Source organism: Oryctolagus cuniculus, chromosome 5, assembly GCF_051225735.1.
Source record: "Oryctolagus cuniculus isolate XC-2025 breed Fujian yellow rabbit chromosome 5, ASM5122573v1, whole genome shotgun sequence".
NCBI lineage: Eukaryota > Metazoa > Chordata > Mammalia > Lagomorpha > Leporidae > Oryctolagus > Oryctolagus cuniculus.
The window spans coordinates 2,372,250-2,394,127 of record NC_142871.1 but is presented as its reverse complement, the minus strand read 5'-3'; the positions used below and the strand labels follow the sequence as shown (position 1 = coordinate 2,394,127).

The 21,878-nt window shown below is 62.1% G+C and overlaps 1 protein-coding gene across 3 annotated transcripts in view; it reads right to left on the bottom strand.

The window, feature by feature from the left end:
* Positions 1-21,878, bottom strand: part of RPS6KA2 (ribosomal protein S6 kinase A2) — a 294,253-nt gene that overhangs the window by 33,036 nt on the left and 239,339 nt on the right. For all 3 annotated transcript variants that reach the window (XM_070073285.2, XM_070073287.2, XM_070073286.2), the window contains 3 exons: positions 20,221-20,309; positions 8,118-8,182; positions 290-392 (listed from right to left, as the gene is read on the bottom strand). In XM_070073285.2, coding sequence (XP_069929386.1) covers positions 290-392; positions 8,118-8,182; positions 20,221-20,309 — 257 coding nt within the window. The remainder of the gene's footprint in view (positions 1-289; positions 393-8,117; positions 8,183-20,220; positions 20,310-21,878) is intronic.

The following is a 21,878-nucleotide window of genomic DNA, read 5'->3' as shown; positions in this document are numbered from 1 at the left end:
AAATAAATGAATCTTAGAAAAAGCAAACCTCCACTCTGTAAAGATCTGCCTTGCTGCCATTTCCCCTCAGCCCTCGCCTCTGTGTGCCCCTCTGAGGGCGGGAACTGGGCTCAGCACGGGAGGAGGGGGCACCCTGCAGACTCAGGGGCTCCTGAGTGCAGCCACGGGGGTGGGGTCGCTGAGCAGATGGACTGTGCTCGCTGCCTACACGACCCCCGGCTCCTGGTGACCTGTCCCCAACGCCAGACAGGAGAGGCCCCCATGGGGGACAGCGGTGGTCGGCACACACCTGTGGGCGTCCGCGCCGTGAACTCGGGGTCGAAGTGGAAGGTGTCCTCAGGCCTGCCCACGGCGGGTTTGAACGGCGGCTTGATCTCCTTCCGGTACAGCTTCTGCAAGGCAAGCAAGACAGGGCACTGAGACCACGGCCACCATGGTGGGGTGGGGTGCTGGGGCACTGAGACCACGGCCGCCATGGGGGGTGCTGAGACCATGGCCGCCATGGGGGGGGCTGAGACCACGGCCGCCATGGGGGGGGACACTGGGGCACTGGACCACAGCCACTGCGGGGGACGCTGGGGCACTGGACCACAGCCACCACGGGGGGACGCTGGGGGACTGAGACCACAGCTGCCACGGGGGGACGCTGGGGCACTGGACCACAGCCACCACGGGGGGACGCTGGGGGACTGGACCACAGCCACCGCGGGGGGACGCTGGGGGACTGAGACCACAGCCACCGTGGGGGGACGCTGGGGGACTGGACCACAGCCACCACGGGGGGATGCTGGGGCACTGGACCACAGCCACCGTGGGGGAACGCTGGGGCACTGAGACCACAGCCACCACGGGGGGATGCTGGGGGACTGAGACCACAGCCACCACGGGGGGACGCTGGGGCACTGGACCACAGCCACCACGGGGGGACGCTGGGGGACTGGACCACAGCCACCGCGGGGGGACGCTGGGGGACTGAGACCACAGCCACCGTGGGGGGACGCTGGGGGACTGGACCACAGCCACCACGGGGGGATGCTGGGGCACTGGACCACAGCCACCGTGGGGGAACGCTGGGGCACTGAGACCACAGCCGCCACGGGGGACGCTGGGGGTCTGGCACCTTCGGCTAGAAGGAAAGATGTTCCCGTTACAGCCCGGGCACTCACAGACATCCCTCGGAACTCCAAAATGCACACGGAGACATGGGCACACGGACACACATCTCGGCAGCTCACGGCAGGCGGTGCTGATCCCCTACCATGACCCACGATGTACAAACCCGAGAGGTACAGGGGTCTAGGGACACGCTGAGTGCTATTCAGACTTGCCCCGGGCTGAATTTTGTCTCTAAGTAAAATCCTACAGGAGGCCACTGTGTGTCCCCAGGAAACAAAGGGAGGGGGCCCTTGCCCCTCCTCTCCGGTGTCTTGGGAGGCGCATCCTGGAGCTGCGGCCCTGGGGATGCTCCTGCCCTCAGAGCGCAGGTGCCCCAGGTCCCTGTTCCCACAGCCACGTCTGGGTCCAACCTTCTTCCAGAGACACCACACAACCGGCCCGGGTCCTGCCTTGGAGCTGCGACAATCCTCGGAGCCCACAATTCACCCGCTGGGTGCCTGGAGTCGGGCAGTGCTGCACAGGCTCTGAACGCGCCAGGTCCACCCCGTGTGTGACGCCCGGCGTGGAACAGAGCATGGGGAGATGCTGGGAAGTGCACGGCTGGAAGGGGTGAGGGGCAGGGGGTCAGCCCTGGGGAGCCAGGGCCGACAGGAGGAGAGGAGCCGGGTGGGCGCATGTGCCCGCGGCCCACCCAGAGGCTGCAGGACAGCAGCGGAGCTGGGAGCCGAGAGCAGAGCCTTGGTCCAGGCACTGAATGCGGAGTTCTCCTCCACCTGCCTGCTCAGGGGCCCCACGCATTAGCCAAAATCCCTAATTCCCAGGCCTTTGGGGCCCTTCCGCATACGAGGCCTGGACCTCTGCTCCACAGAGGGGAGGCCGGACGATGGAGCCGAGGATTCCAGCCAGAACTGCCCTGAGTCTCAGGGACACCAGGAAGCGGGAAACAGAGGCAGGAGACGCCGCGGAACTGGTCTAAGGCCAAGGGCGAGGAGGGGCAGGCAGGCAGGCAGAGCTGGGTCTCCTGACCCCTCCCCAGACAGAGTGCTCGAGTGGACCCGGGGAGCAGCTGCAGGAGGGGAGGCGGGGGCGGCCAGACACCCAGCTGCCCGGCTGCCGCTGGTGGGCACAGCAGCGCTTGTCCACTGGGGAGCCATGGAGGAGAGACTGTGCGTCCACCCAGCCCCAATCAGCCCATCACCTCCTGTGCCGGGTGGACAGCTTTCACGGACTGAGTTGACTCGTTAAGCTCGCTCCAGAACTTTCCATGGCAACGCACCCACGGGGGGAGCAAGCCTCCGTGTCACGGGGCCTCTCATAAGCAAGGGCGGCTCTGCCCATGAGAACCCCAGCTCCGCCCGACCCACGGCGCAGGGCAGCGCCTGCCGGGATGTTTCAGCCAGGTACCTGCTGGAGTCAGGACCTCACCCTCTCCTGGAGACACAGATCCCCACGGAGTCCATCTCCTACTCCTAATGTGAGGGAGAACTAACCACAGGAGACTTCCCCTAGAAACAAACCCCAACACAGGAGTGGCTGTCCCTGTTAGGCTTGCCCTGCCTTCTCGGCCCAGGGAGAAGCAAAAGTGGACCCGTCCACTCCTGCCCTGGCCTCACTGTGGCCAAGGAAACAGCTCCCCTGGCCACAGCGGGACCCGTGGTGATGTCCACTCACTGTTGCCACCACCGTGAGTGCTCCGGGCATCCAGTGCCCTGCCATGCTCAGAACTGCCCCCCAACGCGTGCACCACCCCAGAGGGCAGTGGGGCCAAGCGCCGCCCTGCCCCCGCCCCCAAGCCACTTCCTGCCTGCTTCAGGTCCAGCCACCAACAGCAGCTGCACGTGGAGCAGGCGTGGAGGGCGAGGCGACGTCCGCCCATTCTCCCCATGGCAGTCCTGCTTGGCAAGGCTGTGGCCCGCCCCCTTAGTGCCCACCTCCGTGCCACACTGTCCCTTCAGACGAGGAAATCGAGGCTTCGTGAACTCAAGTCACCACAGGACGTCACAAGACCAGCGCGGCCCCAGGGCTGCACCTTGACCCTCTTGTCTGCTCCCCGGTGCAGCTCAGGGCTTCACGCCAGGGATCCCCATGATTTTATCCAGAAGGAAAAAGAATTCGTTGGAGTCAGACTCCTGTCCCAGCAGGGTGCCGTGGGCCTCGTCTGAGCTGAGAGCGTCCTACTCTCCTAAGCCAGGTGCCTGCCGATGGAGCAGGGAGCCGGCGATCACACAGGCCACCTACCCCAGACCCCGCCCCACGGGACCCTGGGTGGCTCACCTGCCACGCCCCCGTTCCTCCCCTCCCCTGCATGCCTGGTGCAGCACAGGCAAACACGCAAGTGCCAGGGAGCCCAGCCGTCACACAGCACCCTTGCGTCACGTGCACAAGGCTTCTCGCTTTGGGAGGGGGCGTGGGCAACACACTCTGCTTCCTTGCTGTGGGCCCGTTTGGCTGAGGGGACCCTGACACGATCAAGGGAGGTGTGCAGGAGACAGTGGACCGATGGCTGGCCGTGAGCAGGATCCGGGGGCTGAGCACACCTGGGGCCACGGGGCCACGGGACCGCCACGCTGTCTGTCCCCCGACGTCGCCACGGCTGCATTCTGATCTCGGCAGGCAGAAGGCTCTGGGGGCCCCGCGGGGCTGGTCCCTTGGCCTTCGCTGCTTCGAGGCCGGCCGATTTCTTCCTGCGACTGAACATTCTGGAAACTGCTCGTATGCTGCCGCTACACAGGCTGTCTCTCTTCCTGTGGCCAAACCTAAGGAGGGGCTTGGGGTTTTGGAGAAAAGATGGCCTTGCCTTTCGTGTCCCAGTGTAAGCACCTGCAGAGAGGCTGAAGTGAAACAGTGGGGGCCGGCGCTGTGGCGTAGTGGGTAAGGCCACTTCCTGCAGTGCTGGTGTCCCATATGGGCACCGGTTCAAGACCCGGCTACTCTACTTCCAATCCGGCTCCTTGTTAATGTGCCTGGGAAAGCAGAAGAAGATGGCCCAAGTGCTTGGGGCCCTGCACTCATGTGGGAGACCAGGAAGAAGCTCTTGGCTCCAGATTGGCCCAGCTTCAGCCGTGCCAGCCATTTGGGGAGCGAACCAGTGCATGGAAGATCTCTCTCTCCCTCCCTCCCTCCCTCTCTCTCTCTCTCTCTCTCCTCTGCCTCTCCCTCTCTGTAACTCTTTCAAATAAGTAAAATTAAAAAAAAAAAAAAAGAAAAGACAATGAAACAGTGACAGCATTTTGTCCGGGCCTTGAGCTTGATGGGACACAGGTTAGTGAGTCTGACCCAGATTCCCTCTGAGACCAGAGCAATTCACGGCCACGCCGCGGAGGCAAACGGCGTCCCAGGGTCCAAGCCATCAGGCACGACTTACATCCTCTCATTCGCGGCAGGTGTGAGGCTGACGCAGGCCTGGCAGCAGCGCTGCCCACCCTGCAGATCCCATGACGGAGTCCGAGCAGGCACCCGAGGGCTCCGTCATCCCTGAAGAGAGCCCGAGGCACCAGGACGGCGGCCGGTTCTGTTGAGCGTCACGAGCCCGAACATCTGCTCTCTACAGTGTTGGCTCCAGGCGTTGAGATTAATAACGCGCCAGGAAGGCACAAGGCACACTGTCGACTGCTCCTCAAACAGCAACGCGAAAGTCCGTGGACGGAGGCGCTGCAGGACAGAGGACGCTGGGGCGCTCCCGCGGGGGTGGCCGTGTCAGGGCCCCGGGGCAGCTTGGCCTGCACGGCCTTCCCACTGCAAGAGGCTCCGGGGCAGAATGTGGATTCACAGAACTGCCGGCCCAGAGGCGATCACCCACCATCGTACGGCGAGTCCTTGTCGGTCCCTGAGAGGGTGAGCTCTCCCGGCGCACCCAGCCCAGGAGCCAGCCGCGGCAGCCCTTCTCCGGGCGGCGGGGGCAGCAGGCGACGGCTCCCACTCTGTCTCTGTGCAGGGATTCTCCACTCGGGCACCCCGAGCGGGGGACCTGAGCCGGCCCCTCCCTCACACGCTGCCGGCTCACCAGGCCACCTGGGCACCCTGCCCATTCCCCAGGCCGCGGTCTCAGCCAGGAGCCCCTCTGTCTTCCACGTGGACAGCACGCTTGGGAGGGCTTTGGCATGTACAAAGATTAGCCAGCTACTAGTAAGGTGAGTAGCTACCGACCTCATGAAAGGAATCCCGACAAGGCCCGAGTCGCGCTGAGGGCGCTCGCGTTGGGCAGTGTTCAGAAGCAGGCCCGCCCCCTCCCCGGGCCCACATCCGGGTGGTGTCATTCTGTCCGTCAACGCACCGCGCCCACCCGGCTCCTTTCAAGGGCAGCTGCGCTGGGGGTGAAGCCTGCCCGGGCCTGGCTTGCGCGGCCCGCGGTGCTGAACTCTGACAAAGCCGACCTCGGGTCTGTGCCTGCCCTGTGCGCTCAGCGTTGCTTCAGCCCCGGGAAAAGCAGCTCCCGCCTGCTGGGCTCCGCCGCGGCCTCTGCAGAGGCTCCGAGCCTGCACCAGCCTGGCGATTCTTCACCGGAGGAGTCAAGTGGGGCAAGCTCGCGGGAGGCGTGGGCAGGTGCACTCAGGGCAGCGGGGACGGACAGGCCCTGGGGAGGGACCCACACCTCCGCCCTGAGGAACGCCTTCCGCTCTGCAGTCACCCAGACCCCGGGGACGGCCAGGCAGCACTGCTGGCAGTTTGGGGTCACGGATGGAAGCAGAGAACAGAGGCTCAGGTCCCCCTTGGGTCCTGGGTGAGCACAGGCAGGGGGCGTCACTCCCTCGTGACTCTGCCCGCGCTGCAGGGGAGTGACTCCTTTGGGGGTAACGGTTCCTGCAAACGAGAGTGCACGGTGGTTTCCCGTGACCTGGGCTGCCGAAACAGAACGGGCACATCTCGACCCACGTCACTGAGTCCAAGGACCTGCGAAACAAGTGCCTGACAACACCTTGCATTTCAGGGTCTAAGAGAGCACAGCTGTGCAACATGGGGTCCAGGTCGGCCACCAGACACGGAGGGGGGGGGGACACCCATGCATGGCCTGCACACTCACACCCGTAGCTCCTCGTGGGGAGCATCCCCGGGCCCCTTCCTGGGTCGGCTCCCAGCGGTCTTTCAGGCCCCATCTCTCTTATGCTGTGACCACCCACCCCGCATTGCTCTGGTTCAACAGCCGTCCCCAGGCTGTGGGCAGCACGAGGAGGAGCTGACCGTACGTCCTGGACACCCCACTTATACTTGGCTGGGCGGGCGCCGCGCACTTCTTATGGGCCACGTGAACTAACGCGGCGGAGCCCCCAGCACCCAGCAGCTCCTCCCAGTCAGACCGTCAGACAGAAGGCGACGCCAAGGCCCTGCAGCCTGCCGGCTTCCTCTAGCAAGAACGGAAGTGACGGGGACCACACTCACAGCTGAGGCCGAGGGAGGGTCTTCCAAAGGCCAGAGTAGGAAGAAACGCGCAGAGACACAGGGAACTCCTGACCTTAATTCTACCCGAGTACTTGAAGCTAGCGGGGTCCAGGGAGCCAACGACTGCGTTTGCACCCAGGGGACTCGGCTGGCAGCCCCCACAAGCCCCGCTCGCTGTTGGAATCCCGAGCGTCTTCCAAGGCTGCCTCCGCTCCCCGGCAGGCCCTCCTGGCGATGCCCCCTTCCCCCGCCACGTGGCGTCAGTCCTTGGCTGAGATGAGCGTCCACACGCAGCGCTTGCCAAGTCCCTCCTTGGCCTTGTCCGTGTGCGGGGCACACACACGTGGGCAGTGCCTTTTCCTCCCACCTGCAGCTTCTCCCCCACCCCAAGGTCACACACAGGCTCGTGGTCAAGGCCACAGTGCCCGCAGAGAACACACTCCAGCTCAGGTGACCAATGGAGAATGGCCGGTCGGCACCCCTGTGCGAGCCGAGCTGGCCTGAGCGCCTGATAACCCCGAACTCTCAGGAAAGGAGGTGGCCACGGACGATGGCGACGTCGTCTCTTGGGAGGTCCTCAGTTCTCCTTTACGCTTATTGGATGCAACCTGATTTCCAGTTGGCGTTTCAACAAGGGTTTCTTTTTGTTTTTAACCTGGCTGGGAGTCATGGATATCCTGAAATGTCAACTTTCTCTCTCATCTTACATGAAAGGAAGGTGCATCTGGCAAAATTCTCTCCTGGGAACCGTAACCCTAGGGCTTGGGTAGAGGAGGAGAGCCCGGGAGAGGAGCGGCTTAGCCAGCATTCGTGTTCGGCATCCTCAGAGGGAGACCGGGATCTGGGGCTCCAACACCTGGGGTGGAGGGGCGGCGGCTGTGGCACGGCAGGTAAAGCCACCACTTGCAACGCTGCCATCCCATCCTGCAGGGCCAGTTCGAGTCCCAGCTGCTCTGTTTCCCACCTGGCTCCCTGTCAACACGCCTGGGAAATCAGCAGATGGTGGCCCAAGTGCTTGGGCTCCTGCTGTCCACGTGGGAGACCTGGATGCAGTCCCTGGCTCCTGGCTTTGGCCAACCTCTGCCGTTGAGGCCATCTGGGGAGTGAATCAGGACAGGGAAGCTTGCTCGCGCGCGCTCTCTCTCTCTTTCTTTCTGCCTTTCAAATAAACAGATACCAGGACCCGGGGCTGCATTTCCTGGGTGCTCCTGGAGGACACGACGTAGAGAGACAATAAACTCCGTCCTACAAAGGACACAACTGACATCAGCCAAGTGCTCTGAGCTGTCTGCTCACTCAGGAAGAGCCCGAGTGTAGGCGACTTTGTGTTAACCCAAGGGAAGGACACAGGCAGCTGATGTCCTGCACGCCTTCCTCTGGCCACTAGGCACAGCCCCAGAGGTGGAGACATGAGTCTAACAGGCAGGGGAGGGCCGCGGGGATGTCAGGTGGGAGCAGGCAGGGAGCCGGCAGAGGGCTGTGCCTCTCCGGGGCCCGGCGGCTGAGAGGCATCCCAAGAGTGCTGGCCGCAGGTGACTTAGCTACACTGACCTTGAACCTCCTCTCAACCTGGCCCCTGCCCCTGCCCTGTCCCTGTGTGCAGCTGGGGCCCTGGTATGACTTACGTTCCAGTCTATGGTCACAAAGAAAGGGTGACGCTTAATCTCTTCCACGCCGTCAACGCCAGCACCTGTTGTAAACAGAGCAGAGAGTGCGTGAGATCGAAGCCAGAGTGAGGGTCTCCCTGCCAGACAGCCCCGGGCTCAGTGAGGGAGGGTCTCCCTGCCAGACAGCCCTGGGCTCAGTGAGGGAGGGTCTCCCTGCCAGACAGCCCCGGGCTCAGTGAGGGAGGGTCTCCCTGCCAGACAGCCCCGGGCTCAGTGAGGGAGGGTCTCCCTGCCAGACAGCCCCGGGCAGCAGGGGAGGGCTGGGCTGGGCTGGAGCAGTGTGGGGGACCTCATGTGTCCCTCCTGGGGGAGGAGGCTGCCACCTGCTCCTGCCCGCAGTGCCTGCTCCCCGGCCCCGGCCCTCACGGCCCAGGAAGCACCAGTCAGGTCCGAGCACTTGAGCTGGGAGGTGGCCTGGGGCAGGGCTGAGTGAAGGGGACAGGTGAGCTGAGGCTCCCAGCTCTGGGCGTGGGGAGGTGGCCTCCCAGAGAGGGGGGCAGGAGACTGCCAGGGAGGGGCAGAAAGCCTGGACCGCAGGGGCGTTTAGGCAGAACTGCACCTGGGGGAGGCGGGGCCTGGGCTCCTGTCCCTGCTCAGCACAGGGGCTGCTTTCACAGGGGTCCGCCTGTGCGGCCTCCTTCCTTCTTTGCTTCTACCACAGTGCTAAGGTCCTGGGGCAGCGGTGCAGGGCATGGGGCTGGCAGGGTGCGGAGGGTTTGGGGTGTGAAGTTACCCTGGACGGTGTGCCCTCAAGGGTCGTGCGTCCCTGTACGTCTGAGAGCACCCATCACTGCCCACGGCCTCCAGTCGGACAGCATGTCACCATCACTGCACCTGCTGCCGCGAACCCGGCCCGCGTGTGCGAGGCACTGCTATGGGCACCTGCGCGGCGCCTTCCCCAGGCACAGAAGCTCCCTGCACTTCCGTTTCGGTTTTCTTTAAACTTAAAACTGCTTTTTAAAATAAATGCTATTAATGATCACGGCACAGCTCGGGGCCCTCAGGGCTCTGTTTCCTCCAGGATGGAAGAAGGTGAGAGGAGCCCTGTCTCTCCCACGTTGAGTCAGAGACTGCTGGCCTTGATGGGGGCTGGGCCCAGGACACAGGTGGGAGAGGCGGGGCTGGGCAGGAGCCTCCTCCCCACTCCCCATCTCGGGCTGGGGGAGGCGCAGGCTCCCCTTCCTGCGTGCAGAGCTCTCTGGGGCTCACTCATCCTGACGGCTCCCTCAGGTCAGTGTCTCCCCACGTGTCCACCCGGCCTGACCGGGCTGTGCACATCCTGGCTCTCCTCCTGCCCAGGCACGGTGACATGAAGGACACTTGGCAGCCACCTCAGGACTCGCTGTCCAGCCTGCAGGGCCTCCCCCTCCTCTCGGCGTCGCGAGTCACAGGGTCGGGCACCGCTGTGGTGGGCACCACAGTTCATGTCCAGCCCCTCCCAGCCCCTCCACTCCTTGCAAGGCGGTGGACGGGGCCCCGGGGGCAGTCTCTGGTGCACGAGAGCCCAGGGCTGCCTCCCCACTCCGCCCTGGCAGCCTGACCAGGCCACACTAGCGATGGGCGGAGACGCATCGAGCCTCTCCTTCGCATCTCGGAGACGCCACCGAGCCTCCCGCGGCTCCTGTGAACACACACACACACACACACACACACAGAAACGGGCGGCTCGGCCTGGGGGGTCTGCCCTCCGCGAGGCTGCCTGGCGCTGTGCGGGGCTGTCCCAGCACACAGAGTGGCTCTGATCCCCACTCCTGCTGTCCACAGGAGGAGACCGAGGCGGTGGGCCAGCCTGCTCAAGGCCACACCAGCCGGGAGCTGTAGCAATTGGAGGTGCAGGTGGGTCTCCCCACCCTATGTGTCCCCACCCTTGGAGGCCCCTGGACGTGCGTGTCTGTGAACCCCGAGTCCCCAGCACCAGCACAGCGCGTGAAACGCATTTGGCTGCTGTTGTGACACCCCCACCCCGCCCTCCCCGCCTCGTCGGGGAGAGTCCCTCACGCACCCATCCCTACGCCTGGCTTACGATCAGAACCCCAGACTGAAAACTCCCATGGGGTCCCGCAGTGGAGGAAGAGGCTCAGCCACCTGGACCGGCGCATCTCCTGCTGGGTGCTCTGCCCACAGCTCCTAGGGGGCGACTGTGTCCCCCATGCCAGGCGCATGCACCTGCTGTGACTCACTGGCTGTGTTTCCCGGAGGGAACCATTTCTACCTCATTCTCATCCATTACTGGCAAGTAAGATCTGCAGATTTTTTTTTTAAGTCGGGAAAAGGAAACCCAGTGCGTGCTGGGTTTTCTCTGATCACTCAGCACGTTTTAATCTGCGCCTTCTCTGGCTGCAGGAACACGATGCACCAGGTCTGTGCTGGGCCTCAGCAAACGTCACAGTGAACCAATGCCGTGATTATTCCTCACAGATTGCAGGCGTTCCAGCAAGCGACAGCTGGGAACAGGAGGAACACGCGTGTCCCAGTCCTCTCCTGTGTCCATCTTCAAGAGCAGGCGCTGGCTGTGGACCTGGGCTTCCTGAGCCCCTCCTGAACCTGCTGAACAGGTATTTCACACTCGGCACACAGCAGCGAGCAGGGCCCCGGTGGGGGAGAGCCGGGAGTGTCTGCCGGTGTCTGTCGGAGCTGCACTGTTCTGTGATCCTGACCACGCGCCCGAGCTGCCCGCGGCACCCGCTCCGTCTCAGGCACCAAGAACAGGAACTGCTGGCGGCTGTGCCGAGAGGGAGGCCGGCGCAGCTCTGCTCTGCTCCACGGCTTTCCCGTGGGACCCCCGGTGCTGCTGGATGCCAACGAGGAGCTCAACAGGGCAGCAGCAAGGGACTGACACTTCCTGACCACACGTGGACCAGGGCTCACCTCCTGACCACACGTGGACCCAGGGCTCACTTCCTGACCACACGTGGACCAGGGCTCACCTCCTGACCACACGTGGACCCAGGGCTCACTTCCTGACCACACGTGGACCCAGGGCTCACTTCCTGCTCACACGTGGACCCAGGGCTCACTTCCTGACCACACGTGGACCCAGGGCTCACTTCCTGCTCACACGTGGACCCAGGGATCACTTCCTGACCACACGTGGACCCAGGGCTCACTTCCTGCTCACACGTGGACCCAGGGATCACTTCCTGCTCACACGTGGACCCAGGGCTCACCTCCTGACCACACGTGGACCCAGGACTCACTTCCTGACCACACATGGACCCAGGGCTCACTTCCTGATCTCACGTGGACCCAGCGCTCACTTCCTGATCTCACGTGGACCCAGTGCTCACTTCCTGATCACATGTGGACTCAGGGCTCACTTCCTGATCACACGTGGACCCAGGACTCACTTCCTGATCTCACGTGGACCAAGCGCTCACTTCCTGCTCACACGTGGACTGATCACACGTGGACCCAGGGCTCACTTCCTGATCTCACGTGGACCCAGCGCTCACTTCCTGATCTCACGTGGACCCAGGGCTCACTTCCTGATCACACATGGACTGATCACACGGGGGCTCCAGGGCTCACTTCCTGATCTCACGTGGGCTCCAGGGCTCACTTCCTGATCACATGTGGGCTCCAGGGTTCACTTCCTGCTCATACGTGGACCCAGGGCTCACTTCCTGATCACACGTGGGCTCCAGCACTCACTTCCTGGAGCTTCAGGAAATAGTTACGTTTTTGTGGTTGTAGCTGTCGAGCCGTCACAGCCCACCCCTACTCCCTGGGATCCTCAGATGAGCCGGGCTGGGCTTACTGTCCATGGCCGCCGCCAGCGTCCCCTGTCACTGTCCATCATGATGCCTACACTTGGCTTAAATGCTGCCAGCTTTTCTTAATCAGTTACTGGTGATCCACACATTCCTTTTGAAAGTATTTCCTGCCCACTTGAAGTTCCACTCACTCAACACTTGCGTCTTTGCCTGGCAGTCTCCGTTCCAGGGGACCCGGGCACCAGACCTCCAGACAAGCCCGGGGCCACGTGGGTCTCCTGTGGCGTCCCCGAGGCCGGCCGGGAGCTGCCCAGCTGCAAGCGTGGGGCTGGGGCCATTTACTTGGCGTTGGTCACGGTCAGTTTGGCTGATGACCTGAGGTTGCAGCAATGCCCAGGAGAAAGGGGATGGGGCTACGGAGACCAGGCAGGGCCACACTTGAAGTCCTCCAAACCCATCTGGAGGAGATGCCCTTTGGGCAGGCAAAGGAATCAAGAGAAACAGGAGGCGCCACCCGGCAGGTGTGCCCGCCAGCAGGACCGGACTGGCTGCTGTCCTAACCCAGCCGGGCGGTTTCTGTGCCCGCCAGCACATCTAACTCCCTCCTAACTGCATCCACCCCCACTACGGTCTTAGACCACCCTGGGGGTCTCGGAAACTACTGCCAGGGACGAGCCAGGGAGCCGCCAGCTTTGGAAAACAAGGCTGGGCAGGTGGTTCTGTTCTCACTGGGGCCCTTCCCGCCCTGTTCCTGCGGGGAACTTGGGAGAGAACAGTGCTGGTTCGGGCCTCACAGCTCCTGAAGTCAGGGCAACAAGACACAATGCGTTCACGGCTGCACTGAGAAATCAGCTCCCACACTCCCGCGTCACTGAGGTCGGCGCACCTGGCAAGCGGCACAGCCCGGCCCAGCCCCACCAGCCTGCTCGCCGGAACCACGGCCCTGCCCGGCCCAGGGTGCAGCTGAGCCTGGGCTGTGCACCTGGGTAAACCGCGTTTCTGCACAGCTTGGGTGCCCACAACGGCCTGCCTCTGACACCTTCAGGGTGCGAGTGTGGTGGGCGGGCCAGGAGCCCCTTCTCACCTTCTCGCCTTTCTCTTATTCTATTCTATTTTTTTTAAAGATTTGCTTATTTGAAAGTCAGAGTTACAGAGATAGAGAGGAGAGACAGAGAGGTCTTCCATCCACTGTTTCACTCCCCAGATGGCTGCAACACCAGGGTTGGGCCAGGTTGAAACCAGGAGCCAGGAGTTTCGTCCAGGTCTCCAAGCAGGTGCAGGGCCCCAGGACCTGGCCTTTCTCCAGTGCTTTCCCAAGCCCAGGGAGCCGGGTCAGAAGCTGAGCAGCCAGGACTCACCGTGTCCATGTGGGATGCTGGAATGGCAGGTGGAAGCTGGACCAGCAGGCGGGGCCCCTGAGTCTGTTCTTTGAGTCATTCAGAGTCCAGTGGATGCTTGGCCAGGTGTGAGCTCCTCAGGGCCTTGCGGTGCCTGCTCTGAGCTCCAGGCCTGGGCCCACAGTCATCAGAAAGAGACCCAGCGTCTCTCATCGCAACCCTTACACCCCAAGGCCTGTCTCTCTGCTCCGCCTGCTCTCCAGACCCCGCCCCCAGCACATGGAAATCTGCAGGCGTGAATGCGCCAGGCTCCGTTGATGTCACGGCTTCGCGAGTGGCTTTTCGTGGGCCTGGACTGCACCCTCTCTGGCCCACTGCCCATCCCGATTCAACCCAGGAGTCCTCCGGGTCCTGCCAGCCCCGCTCCTGAGACGGCAGCTGCCTCAGGGCCACCAGTGTGTCTGGCACGCACTTTACTGTGGCGCGCTTCGCACTGTGTGGCCGGCAAACGCGTGGCCCAAGCAGCTCCCACACTTGCAGCCGCCGTGCTGTGCTTCCATACGTGTCACTGTCAACATGCACACAAACTCCTTCCCAAGACTCCAAGACTCTGACGGGCATAAAATCCCAGCCTGCAACACCCAGCGGCACCTGCCGACTGCCTCCCGCTGCCTTCGGCTCCCCAGGGTCTCCTCTCCAGGAAGTCCTGACTTCCACTCTGAGTGGCTCCTTGCACTCCCAACCTGTGCTCACCAAGCTTCCCAGCTCTGCGGGCTGACCCAGCACCGGGGGCAGCAGTGGGGAGGCAACGGGCCCTCCGCTTGAGGTTCCGCCACCTGGCCTCGTGGGCCCGAGAGGCTGAGGTCCAGCCCCTGCTCCGGGGGCTCAGGTTTATGGAAGACGTGAGCACGTGCAGGCGGAGGGCTGAGACCTGAGGTCTGAGCAAAGACGCCTTCTCTGTAGGGGTGAAGGGCGGATTCTGTCTCCCCGGAATTCCTACGCATGGCCTGTGCCAAGGCCCTGAGGTAGAGCGGGGCCTCCTCTAAGGTCTGACCCCCCCAAGTGGCCAAGGGCACCAGGCAACACTGGTTCTGGGCTGTCTGTGGGAAGCAGGAGTGAGGCTCACAGCAATGAGGAGGGAGGAAGAGGCCCTGCCCTTATCCGGCTGCCGCTGCGTGGACCAGGGGGCACCTGCCCAGCAAGCGTGGGTCCCAACCGTGCGGCCACAGGTGCCCAGGCAAATCTGTCACATCCCTGGAGGCCGGCTAGATACAAGCAATTCCAGCTAACTCCTTCCCGCGCCGCGCTGGATGGCGTGGGTGTGAGACGCCCTGCCGGAGGCCCTCGGCTCCTGCACGCTGTCTGGCTCACTGCAGGGGCCACCGGGAGGGATAGCTCTGGTCGTGGGCTGGCCTTTCCCTGCCAGCACTGGGCTGGCTGTTTAGCCAGCAACCACCTGAGCAGTGAGGCGTGCGCTTCTTCCTCACACCAGCCTGCGGGCCGCAGAGCTGGGATTTGAGATGTGAATTCCAAGACAAAGCCCAAACGGCTTTTTTATAGTATACTTTGACTCCTCCAGGACAAGCACCCACAGGCACAAACACCCTCCACCAGCACCATGTGGTCAAAGTCGGCCTGCAAACCCTGTCCCACCAATGCAATCGGTGCCAGGAAACACCGCCACACTCCGTCTGGGCAAGAGATGAGGCTGCGCTGCCGATGTCCTGTGCGCCCTCTGCCTCCAGGTCCCCTTTCTGATTCCAATCTGCACTGCCTGGGCGGTCGGGCAGGGTCGACGGCAGGACTGGAGAGGCTCGGCCCTCCCGGGGTGGCCAAGTGCTCCTCGGAGGCCGCAGGCTTTCCAGGGGCCGTCCGTGACCCCTCCCCACCTGCCCCCCCTTTCTGCGGTACTCTGACACTATTACCCGCTTCCTACAGATTAGCACCTGCGGGGAATTGTGCGCGGCTTCTCGGAGCTGTGCCCACAGCCCTGCAGCAGAGAAAGAAACGGGTCCAGCCATCAGGGGGCACCCTGTCCCCGCATAGGCGTTGCACAGCAATGATCGATCTTTTCTCTCTCTCTCTCTCTCTCACACACACACACACACACACACACACACGAGACAGCATTTCCCACCCTGTGCTGCCTCCTTGAACCCTGCTAACAGCTCAGAGATGAGAATCACTCACAGTGCAGGGGTGTGGCCAGGCTGGAGTGGGGGTCCCTGCAGTTGGCCTGCAGCCCTGGCTCTGCCCCCGCTGGGGGCTCCCACGCGCCCTCCCCTCCCCTTCCTCGGCCCCCCCACTGTCCCCCTCCGCTGCGGCTGCAGGAGCATCGCCATGCCGGGATGCCTGCCGGTCTCTGTGTGCCACCCTGGTGAGGACGAGGGCGGTCCTTCTGCCCCACTGTGCCTCCTCCTCTGCCACGCATCACCCAGAGGTCGGCAGCCCCACGCCTGCACGTGGCACGTGGCACGTGGCTGTTGCCGGTCTGAGCAGTGCAGCTCATGGAAGTCTCTGAATGTTAAATGCCTTCCCCAAGACTGCTTTGTAAAAACTAGGTTTTTAAGTTTTAGAAAGTGATACACACATTGGCAAAAAAAAACAAAAAACAAAACAAAAAAAAACAACCAAACTTGGGGCTGGCGCGGTGGCACAGTGGGTAAAGCCACCGCCAGCAATGCCAGCATCCCATGTGGGTGCCAGCTGCCAGGTTTCTGATCCAGCTCCCTGCTGATGGCCTGGGAAAAGCATTGGAGGATGGCCCAAGTGTCTGGGCCCCTGCACCCACGCGGGAGACCTGGGTGAAGCTCCTGGCTCCTGGCTCTGGCCTGGCCCAGCCCTGGCCGTGTGGCCATCTGGAGAGTGAACCAGCGGACGGAAGACCTCTCTGTCCCTCTGTCTCTCCAACTCTTTCAAATAGATAAATAAACCTTAAAAAAAAAGAAAGAAAATCAAGCTCTCTGTGTGCCTGAGGTGGACGTGGAGCCCCCCTGCCCCCGAAGGCTGCAGCCCAAGGGCGTGGGTGAGGCCTAAAGGACTTTCCTCACGGCTCTGCTCTCTGCTGAGCACTTTTTAAAAAACGCAGGGTCTATGTGTGGGCACCTGAAGAGCGGCCCCTCTCTTCCACAGCTGCCCCATGCCCACTGCTCAGATGGCCCAGGGTGCAGCTGTCCGGGCACTTGTGTGAGAGGATCCCTGGGATGTGAGAGGATCCCTGGGGTGTGGAGTGGATCCCTAGGGGTGTGGAGTAGATCACTGGAGTGTAGAGTAGATCCCTGGGGTGATCCCTGGGGTGTGGAGTGGATCCCTGGGGTGTGAGAGGATCCCTGGGGTGTGGAGTGGATTTCTTTTGTGTGGGGTAGATCCCTGGGGTGATCCCTGGGTGTGGAGTGGATCCCTGGGGGTGTGAAAGGATCTCTGGGGTGTGGAGTGGGTCCCTGGGGGTGTACATTGGATTCCCAGGATGTGGAGTGTATTCCTGAAGCATGAGTGGATCCATGGAGTGTGAGTAGATCCCGGCATGTGGAGTAGATCCCTGGGAGTGATCCCTGGGCATGGAGTGGATTCCCGGGGTGTGTGGAATGGATTCTCAGAGTGTGAGTGGATCCCTAGGGATATGGAGTTGATCGCTGGAATCCAGAGTAGATCCCTGGAGTGTGGAGTAGATTTCTGGGGTGTGAGTGGATCTTGGTGTGTGGAGTAGATCCCTAGGAGTGATCCCTGTGGTGTGAGTGGATCCCTGGAATGGGGCCACCTGAACAGTCTGTGCTTTAAGTACATGATGGATCTCCGACAGTGGCTAATGAGAAGATGGACACACGAGCAGCTGCCCCTCCCCCTACACTGGACATCACGCACCGCCTCCATGCTGCCCGAGGGGGACTGGCCAGGCCTCTTCTCGGGAAGGGAGGGTGGGTAGCAGAGGAACTGTGTGGTCACGGAGAGTGACCTAGCAAGTGCTGAGCCGGCCCTGTGTGAGAAGGGGGGCCTGGCGGCGTCCCGCCTCCACCAAGTGCGGGAGCAGGGCCGGTGGCCGTGGGCCAACCCTACCGTTCCCTTCCTGCTTTTCCACACCTGGATGGCTTTGCCCACTTTTTTCCCTACAGAGTGAGAATTTTGTAAAGAATTCAGTGAAAACAGCTCAGATTTTTACACAATCAATCAAATCTGCCTACAGGGGGATTTTGCTGAGTTTGCCACAGGGAAAGAGAAAAATTGTGTCTTCAGCCCAGATAAAATCAAACCAGAATCAAGTTGTGCACTACAGATAGTTCACTTCGCACGTTGAATGGGCCAGGGCGATTCTGTCACTAGAAATACAAGCGAGGGGCCGCGTTGTGGCGCAGCAGGTTTGGCGGCTGCTTCCGATGCTGGCATTCCATCAGGCGCCGGTCTGAGTGCCGGCTGCGCCACTTCTGGCCCAGCTCCCTGCTGATGCACCTGGGACAGCAGCGGAGGACGACCAAGAGCTGGGGCCCCTGGACCCACATGGAGACCCAGATGCAGCTCCTGGCTCCCGGCTTCAGCTTGGCCCAGCCCCAGTCATTGTGGTCACTTGGGGAGTGAACCAGCGGACGGAAGAGTCCCTGAAACTGCCTTTCAAATTAATTAATTAATTAATTAATTAAAAAAATAGAAATACACTCAGAGTCGCAGGGAATTCTCCTGAAAATCATCTTCCATTTCTAATTATGCCTTTAAAAAGCTAAACAGTCTTTGTTGTTGCAAAGATTGAAAACAAGTCACTTGGGGCCAGCGCTGCGGCGTAGGCAGGTAAAGCTGCTGCCTGTAGTGCCAGCATCCCATACGGGTGCCGGTTCAAGTCCTGGCTGCTCCACTTCCTATCCGACTCTCTGCTGTGGCCTGGGAAAGCAGTGGAAGATGGCCCAAGTCCTTGGGCCCCTGCACCCACGTGGGAGACCCAGAGGAAGCTCCTGGCTTTGGATCAGCGCAGCTCTGGCTGTGACCAAGGGGAGTGAACCAGCAGATGGAAGACCTCTCTCTCTCTCTCTCTCTCTCTCTCTCTCTGCTTCTCCTTCTTCCTGTGTAACTCCAACTTTCAAGTAAATAAATAAATCTTAAAAAAAAAAAAAAGAAAACAAGTCACTCATGCTTAGCTCTGCTTTGGGACTTTCAGACGGGACACCGGGCCTGTCACTGTTCTAGAATCCAGCCGAAGCCCCTTGGGAATGAGACCCACGGACCCCACAGCACCTGCTCCTGCGCGGGGCTCTGCTCTAACCCCCCCCCCCCCCCCCGGGAAGATAACAGACGCAGACTCTGAGCCCAGCCAGCAAGGGCACTGGGAGTCCCGGGTCTTTTTTTTCTTTTTTTTTTTTTTTTAAATGGGGGTCCCCAGTGGCTGGCAGGAAATTCTGAGCCTGCCCCTTGGGGTCCCAGAGCCCACCAGTTAGAACGGTGGCTGTCCTGATGTGGCGTGGCCAGAGGCTCCCGCGCACTGCTCTCTCCACACCCGGGCAGGATGTGAGCTCTGTGACCCTGACTGGCTGGGAGGGAGGAGCCGGGGTGATCCGCCAGTAGCTGGAGTCTCTGTGAATGACTCCACATCTTTACGCGTGCCAACAGTCGCCTCCAAAAAACCTCCAGGTGCTTGAGAACAAGCGTCTCTCACTGTGAAAATGCTGCTGGGCGCCGAAGGATCACAGCGGATCGTGAGCGTTTCTGAAGTCAGAGCTGACGGAAGCGGTTCAGCGGGGTCTGGCCACCCCAGGGTGGGCCAGGCAGAGGGGAGGTTGAATCCCCCAGCCCCAGGTGAGTGCTTCCTGCTTTCGTGTCTGCACTCCTTTAGGAGCTGTCTGTCTTCTGCCTTGAGGCTGGAGTTGAAGGACTCGCTCCCTGCATTGCCTGGACCACACTGCCCTGGGACCCCCATGCAGGTGCTGCAGCCGGGCCCGTGACCCCCAAACCAAGCGCATGAACTCTCGGGCAACGTCCAAAGCTGGGGGCGGGGAGAATCGGCACTTAGTTAATGTCCAAGCACACGTGGATCCAGACAGATGGCGAGATCGCTTAATTTCAGAGGGACAGAAAGAAGCCGATTCTAAGTGGTTCCCCCTTGAATTGTAAAAGATGAGTCAGGAGAAAAACGTGCCACCGTTCTGTGCAAAGCCAGGGTCTTTCAGAACACAGCCTGTGGGGCGGCGCTGTGGCGCAGTGGGTGGGGCCGCAGAGGCAGCCGCCTGCAGCACCGCCATCCCCTACGGGTGCCGTTGGAGTCCGGCTGCTTCTCTTCTGATCCAGCTCTCTGCTACGGCCTGGGAAAGCAGTAGAAGATGGCCCAACGGCCAGCGCCGCGGCTCACAAGACTAATCCTCAGCCTGCGGTGCCGGCACCCCGGGTTCTAGTCCCGGTTGTGGCGCCGGTTCTGTCCCGGTTGCCCCTCTTCCAGGCTGCTGGAAGGCAGTGGAGGATGGCCCAGGTGCTTGGGCCCTGCACCCGCATGGGAGACCAGGAGGAAGCACCTGGCTCCTGGCTTGGGATCAGCACAGCTTTGGCCATTGCAGCCAACTAGGGAGTGAACCAGGGGATGGAAGACCTCTCTCTCTGTCTCTCTCTCTCTGCCTCTGCCTTTCAAATAAATAGATAAATCTCAAAAAAAGAAAGCAGCCTGCACTCCTTTGGCAGTGTGACTGTTTCAGAAACCATGAAGGAGCCTCGTGCCCTCCGACCACAGACAACACGTGACAGCCTCCCCCCCCCCCCCCCGCCAGGGACCCTTGTGTTTCAGCGACCTGGGTCGCACAGGCAGCCCCTCCCGGTCCCTCCACCCCCCGGCCCATGGGGGTTCTTACCCCCGCCCCCCACCAGGGACCCTTGTGTTTCAGTGACCTGGGTCGCACAGGCAGCCCCTCCCGGCCCCTCCACCCCCCGGCCCCTGGGGGCTCTTACCCACGCCCCCCCCCCCCAGGGACCCTTGTGTTTCAGCGACCTGGGTCGCACAGGCAGCCCCTCCCGGCCCCTCCACCCCCGGCCCCTGGGGGCTCTTACCCAGGCGGTTGCAGGGGTTCCGTTTGAAGAGGGCCCTCAGCAAGCCCTGGGCCTCCACGCTGAGGAACTGTGGCATGCCCAGCTTGGCCCTGGAGAGCAGACGGGGGCGGTGAGCAGGCGGCTGCGCAGGGGACGGTGAGCAGGCGGCCGCGCAGGGGGCGGCTCCTCGCTGGCCTGGGGCCTGCCCAGTGCGCACTAACAGACCCCAGCGTCACCCGGAGCAACAGCTTTGCCTTTGGACCCCCGTGCACTTCCCAAGACGTCCGAGTTGATGTGGTTCACAGCCAGGTTTACCGCACCAGAGACCACACTGGAGAACCCACGGCTGCTATCTGATCTAATAGCATTAAATAGACATCACAACCCAGCAACATACATAGCGGAGATCAACCACATTTTCCAAAACCTAGACCCAACCCTGTCATGTCCTGCTGGGAGGGGAGTGGGCTCTCACCAGGGCGCAGCCTACTGCAGTGCGAGGAAGAAAACCGGGCAAGGAGGCCCCGCAAGAGCCGGGGACGGCCTCCGTGTCCCTACGGCCACACTGAGAACCCCAGACACACAGCGGGCGCTGCCCACCTGTGACAGCAGGATGGGTGTATCCCAGCTTCAGAAAAAAAAAAAAAAGATCTTGTTTTCCCTTAAGATGCAAACAAGTAGAGGTAAGTAAGGCCGGCACTGTGGTGCAGCCTGGGACAGCGCCATCCCTCCGCGCGCTGGCTGGCGTCTTGGCTGCTCCTCTTCCAACCCAGCTCCCTGCTAGTGCACCTGGGAGAGCAGTGGAGGATGGCCCAGTGCTGGGGCCCTGCAGCCAGCGAGACCCGGGAGAAGCTCCTGGCTGCTGGCTGGTCGTGACCACCCGGGGAGTGAACCACGGATGGAAGACCTCTGTCCGTCTGTCTGTCTGTCCCCTCGCCCTGCAACTCTGATTTTCACTGAAATAAATACATCTTAAAAACATTAAGTAGAGGAGAGGAATCACTACGCCCACAGCTTCGGGCTTGGTTGCCAGTCAGGTCACCCGAGAGAGGCCGAGCGGGCCACACTCAGAGTCGCAAGGGGGAGCCTGGGCCTCACTGTGAGGATGCAACTCCCAGCGTTTCGGGCGCCTCCACGGGCAGGCAGTTTGCGGGCGGTCAGCACGCCTGCGACCCTCCTCCGTTCCGCTCCGGGGTTAGCAGGGGGGCGCACTGGGGTTCCCTGCCGTCGCCCCTCTTGCCTCTCTCCACGGCCGCGCTCAGTGGTGCCCGCTTGCTCGTGCTGAGTGCTATCCGTCAACCGGCCCTGGGTCGGACCCCCTGCCGTGGCTCTCAGAGCAAAAATCGCTCGCTAATCGACTCTTCACGAGCACTGGCGGGAAACCGGATTCAGCCACGAGGGACAGACCGCGCGCGTTCCCGCCAGTGTCGGGCACGAGGCTTCCGGGGCCGCGGGAACCAGTGCCCGGGCAGCGGGAAGGCCCCGAGATGGCCAGGGAGCCCGTCTGTACTCTGCCGGTGGCTGGTCTCGGCTTCTGCTGACAGAAACTTCAGAACCAGAGCTCATCAGAGTCGCTCCGCGGGTTCACGGATCACGTCCCCTAACGGCTGCCGGCTCGGCTCGCTCAGCCGACCGTGACGAGAACACCGGAAGCGACCAGCACGCCGCTGTCCATTTCA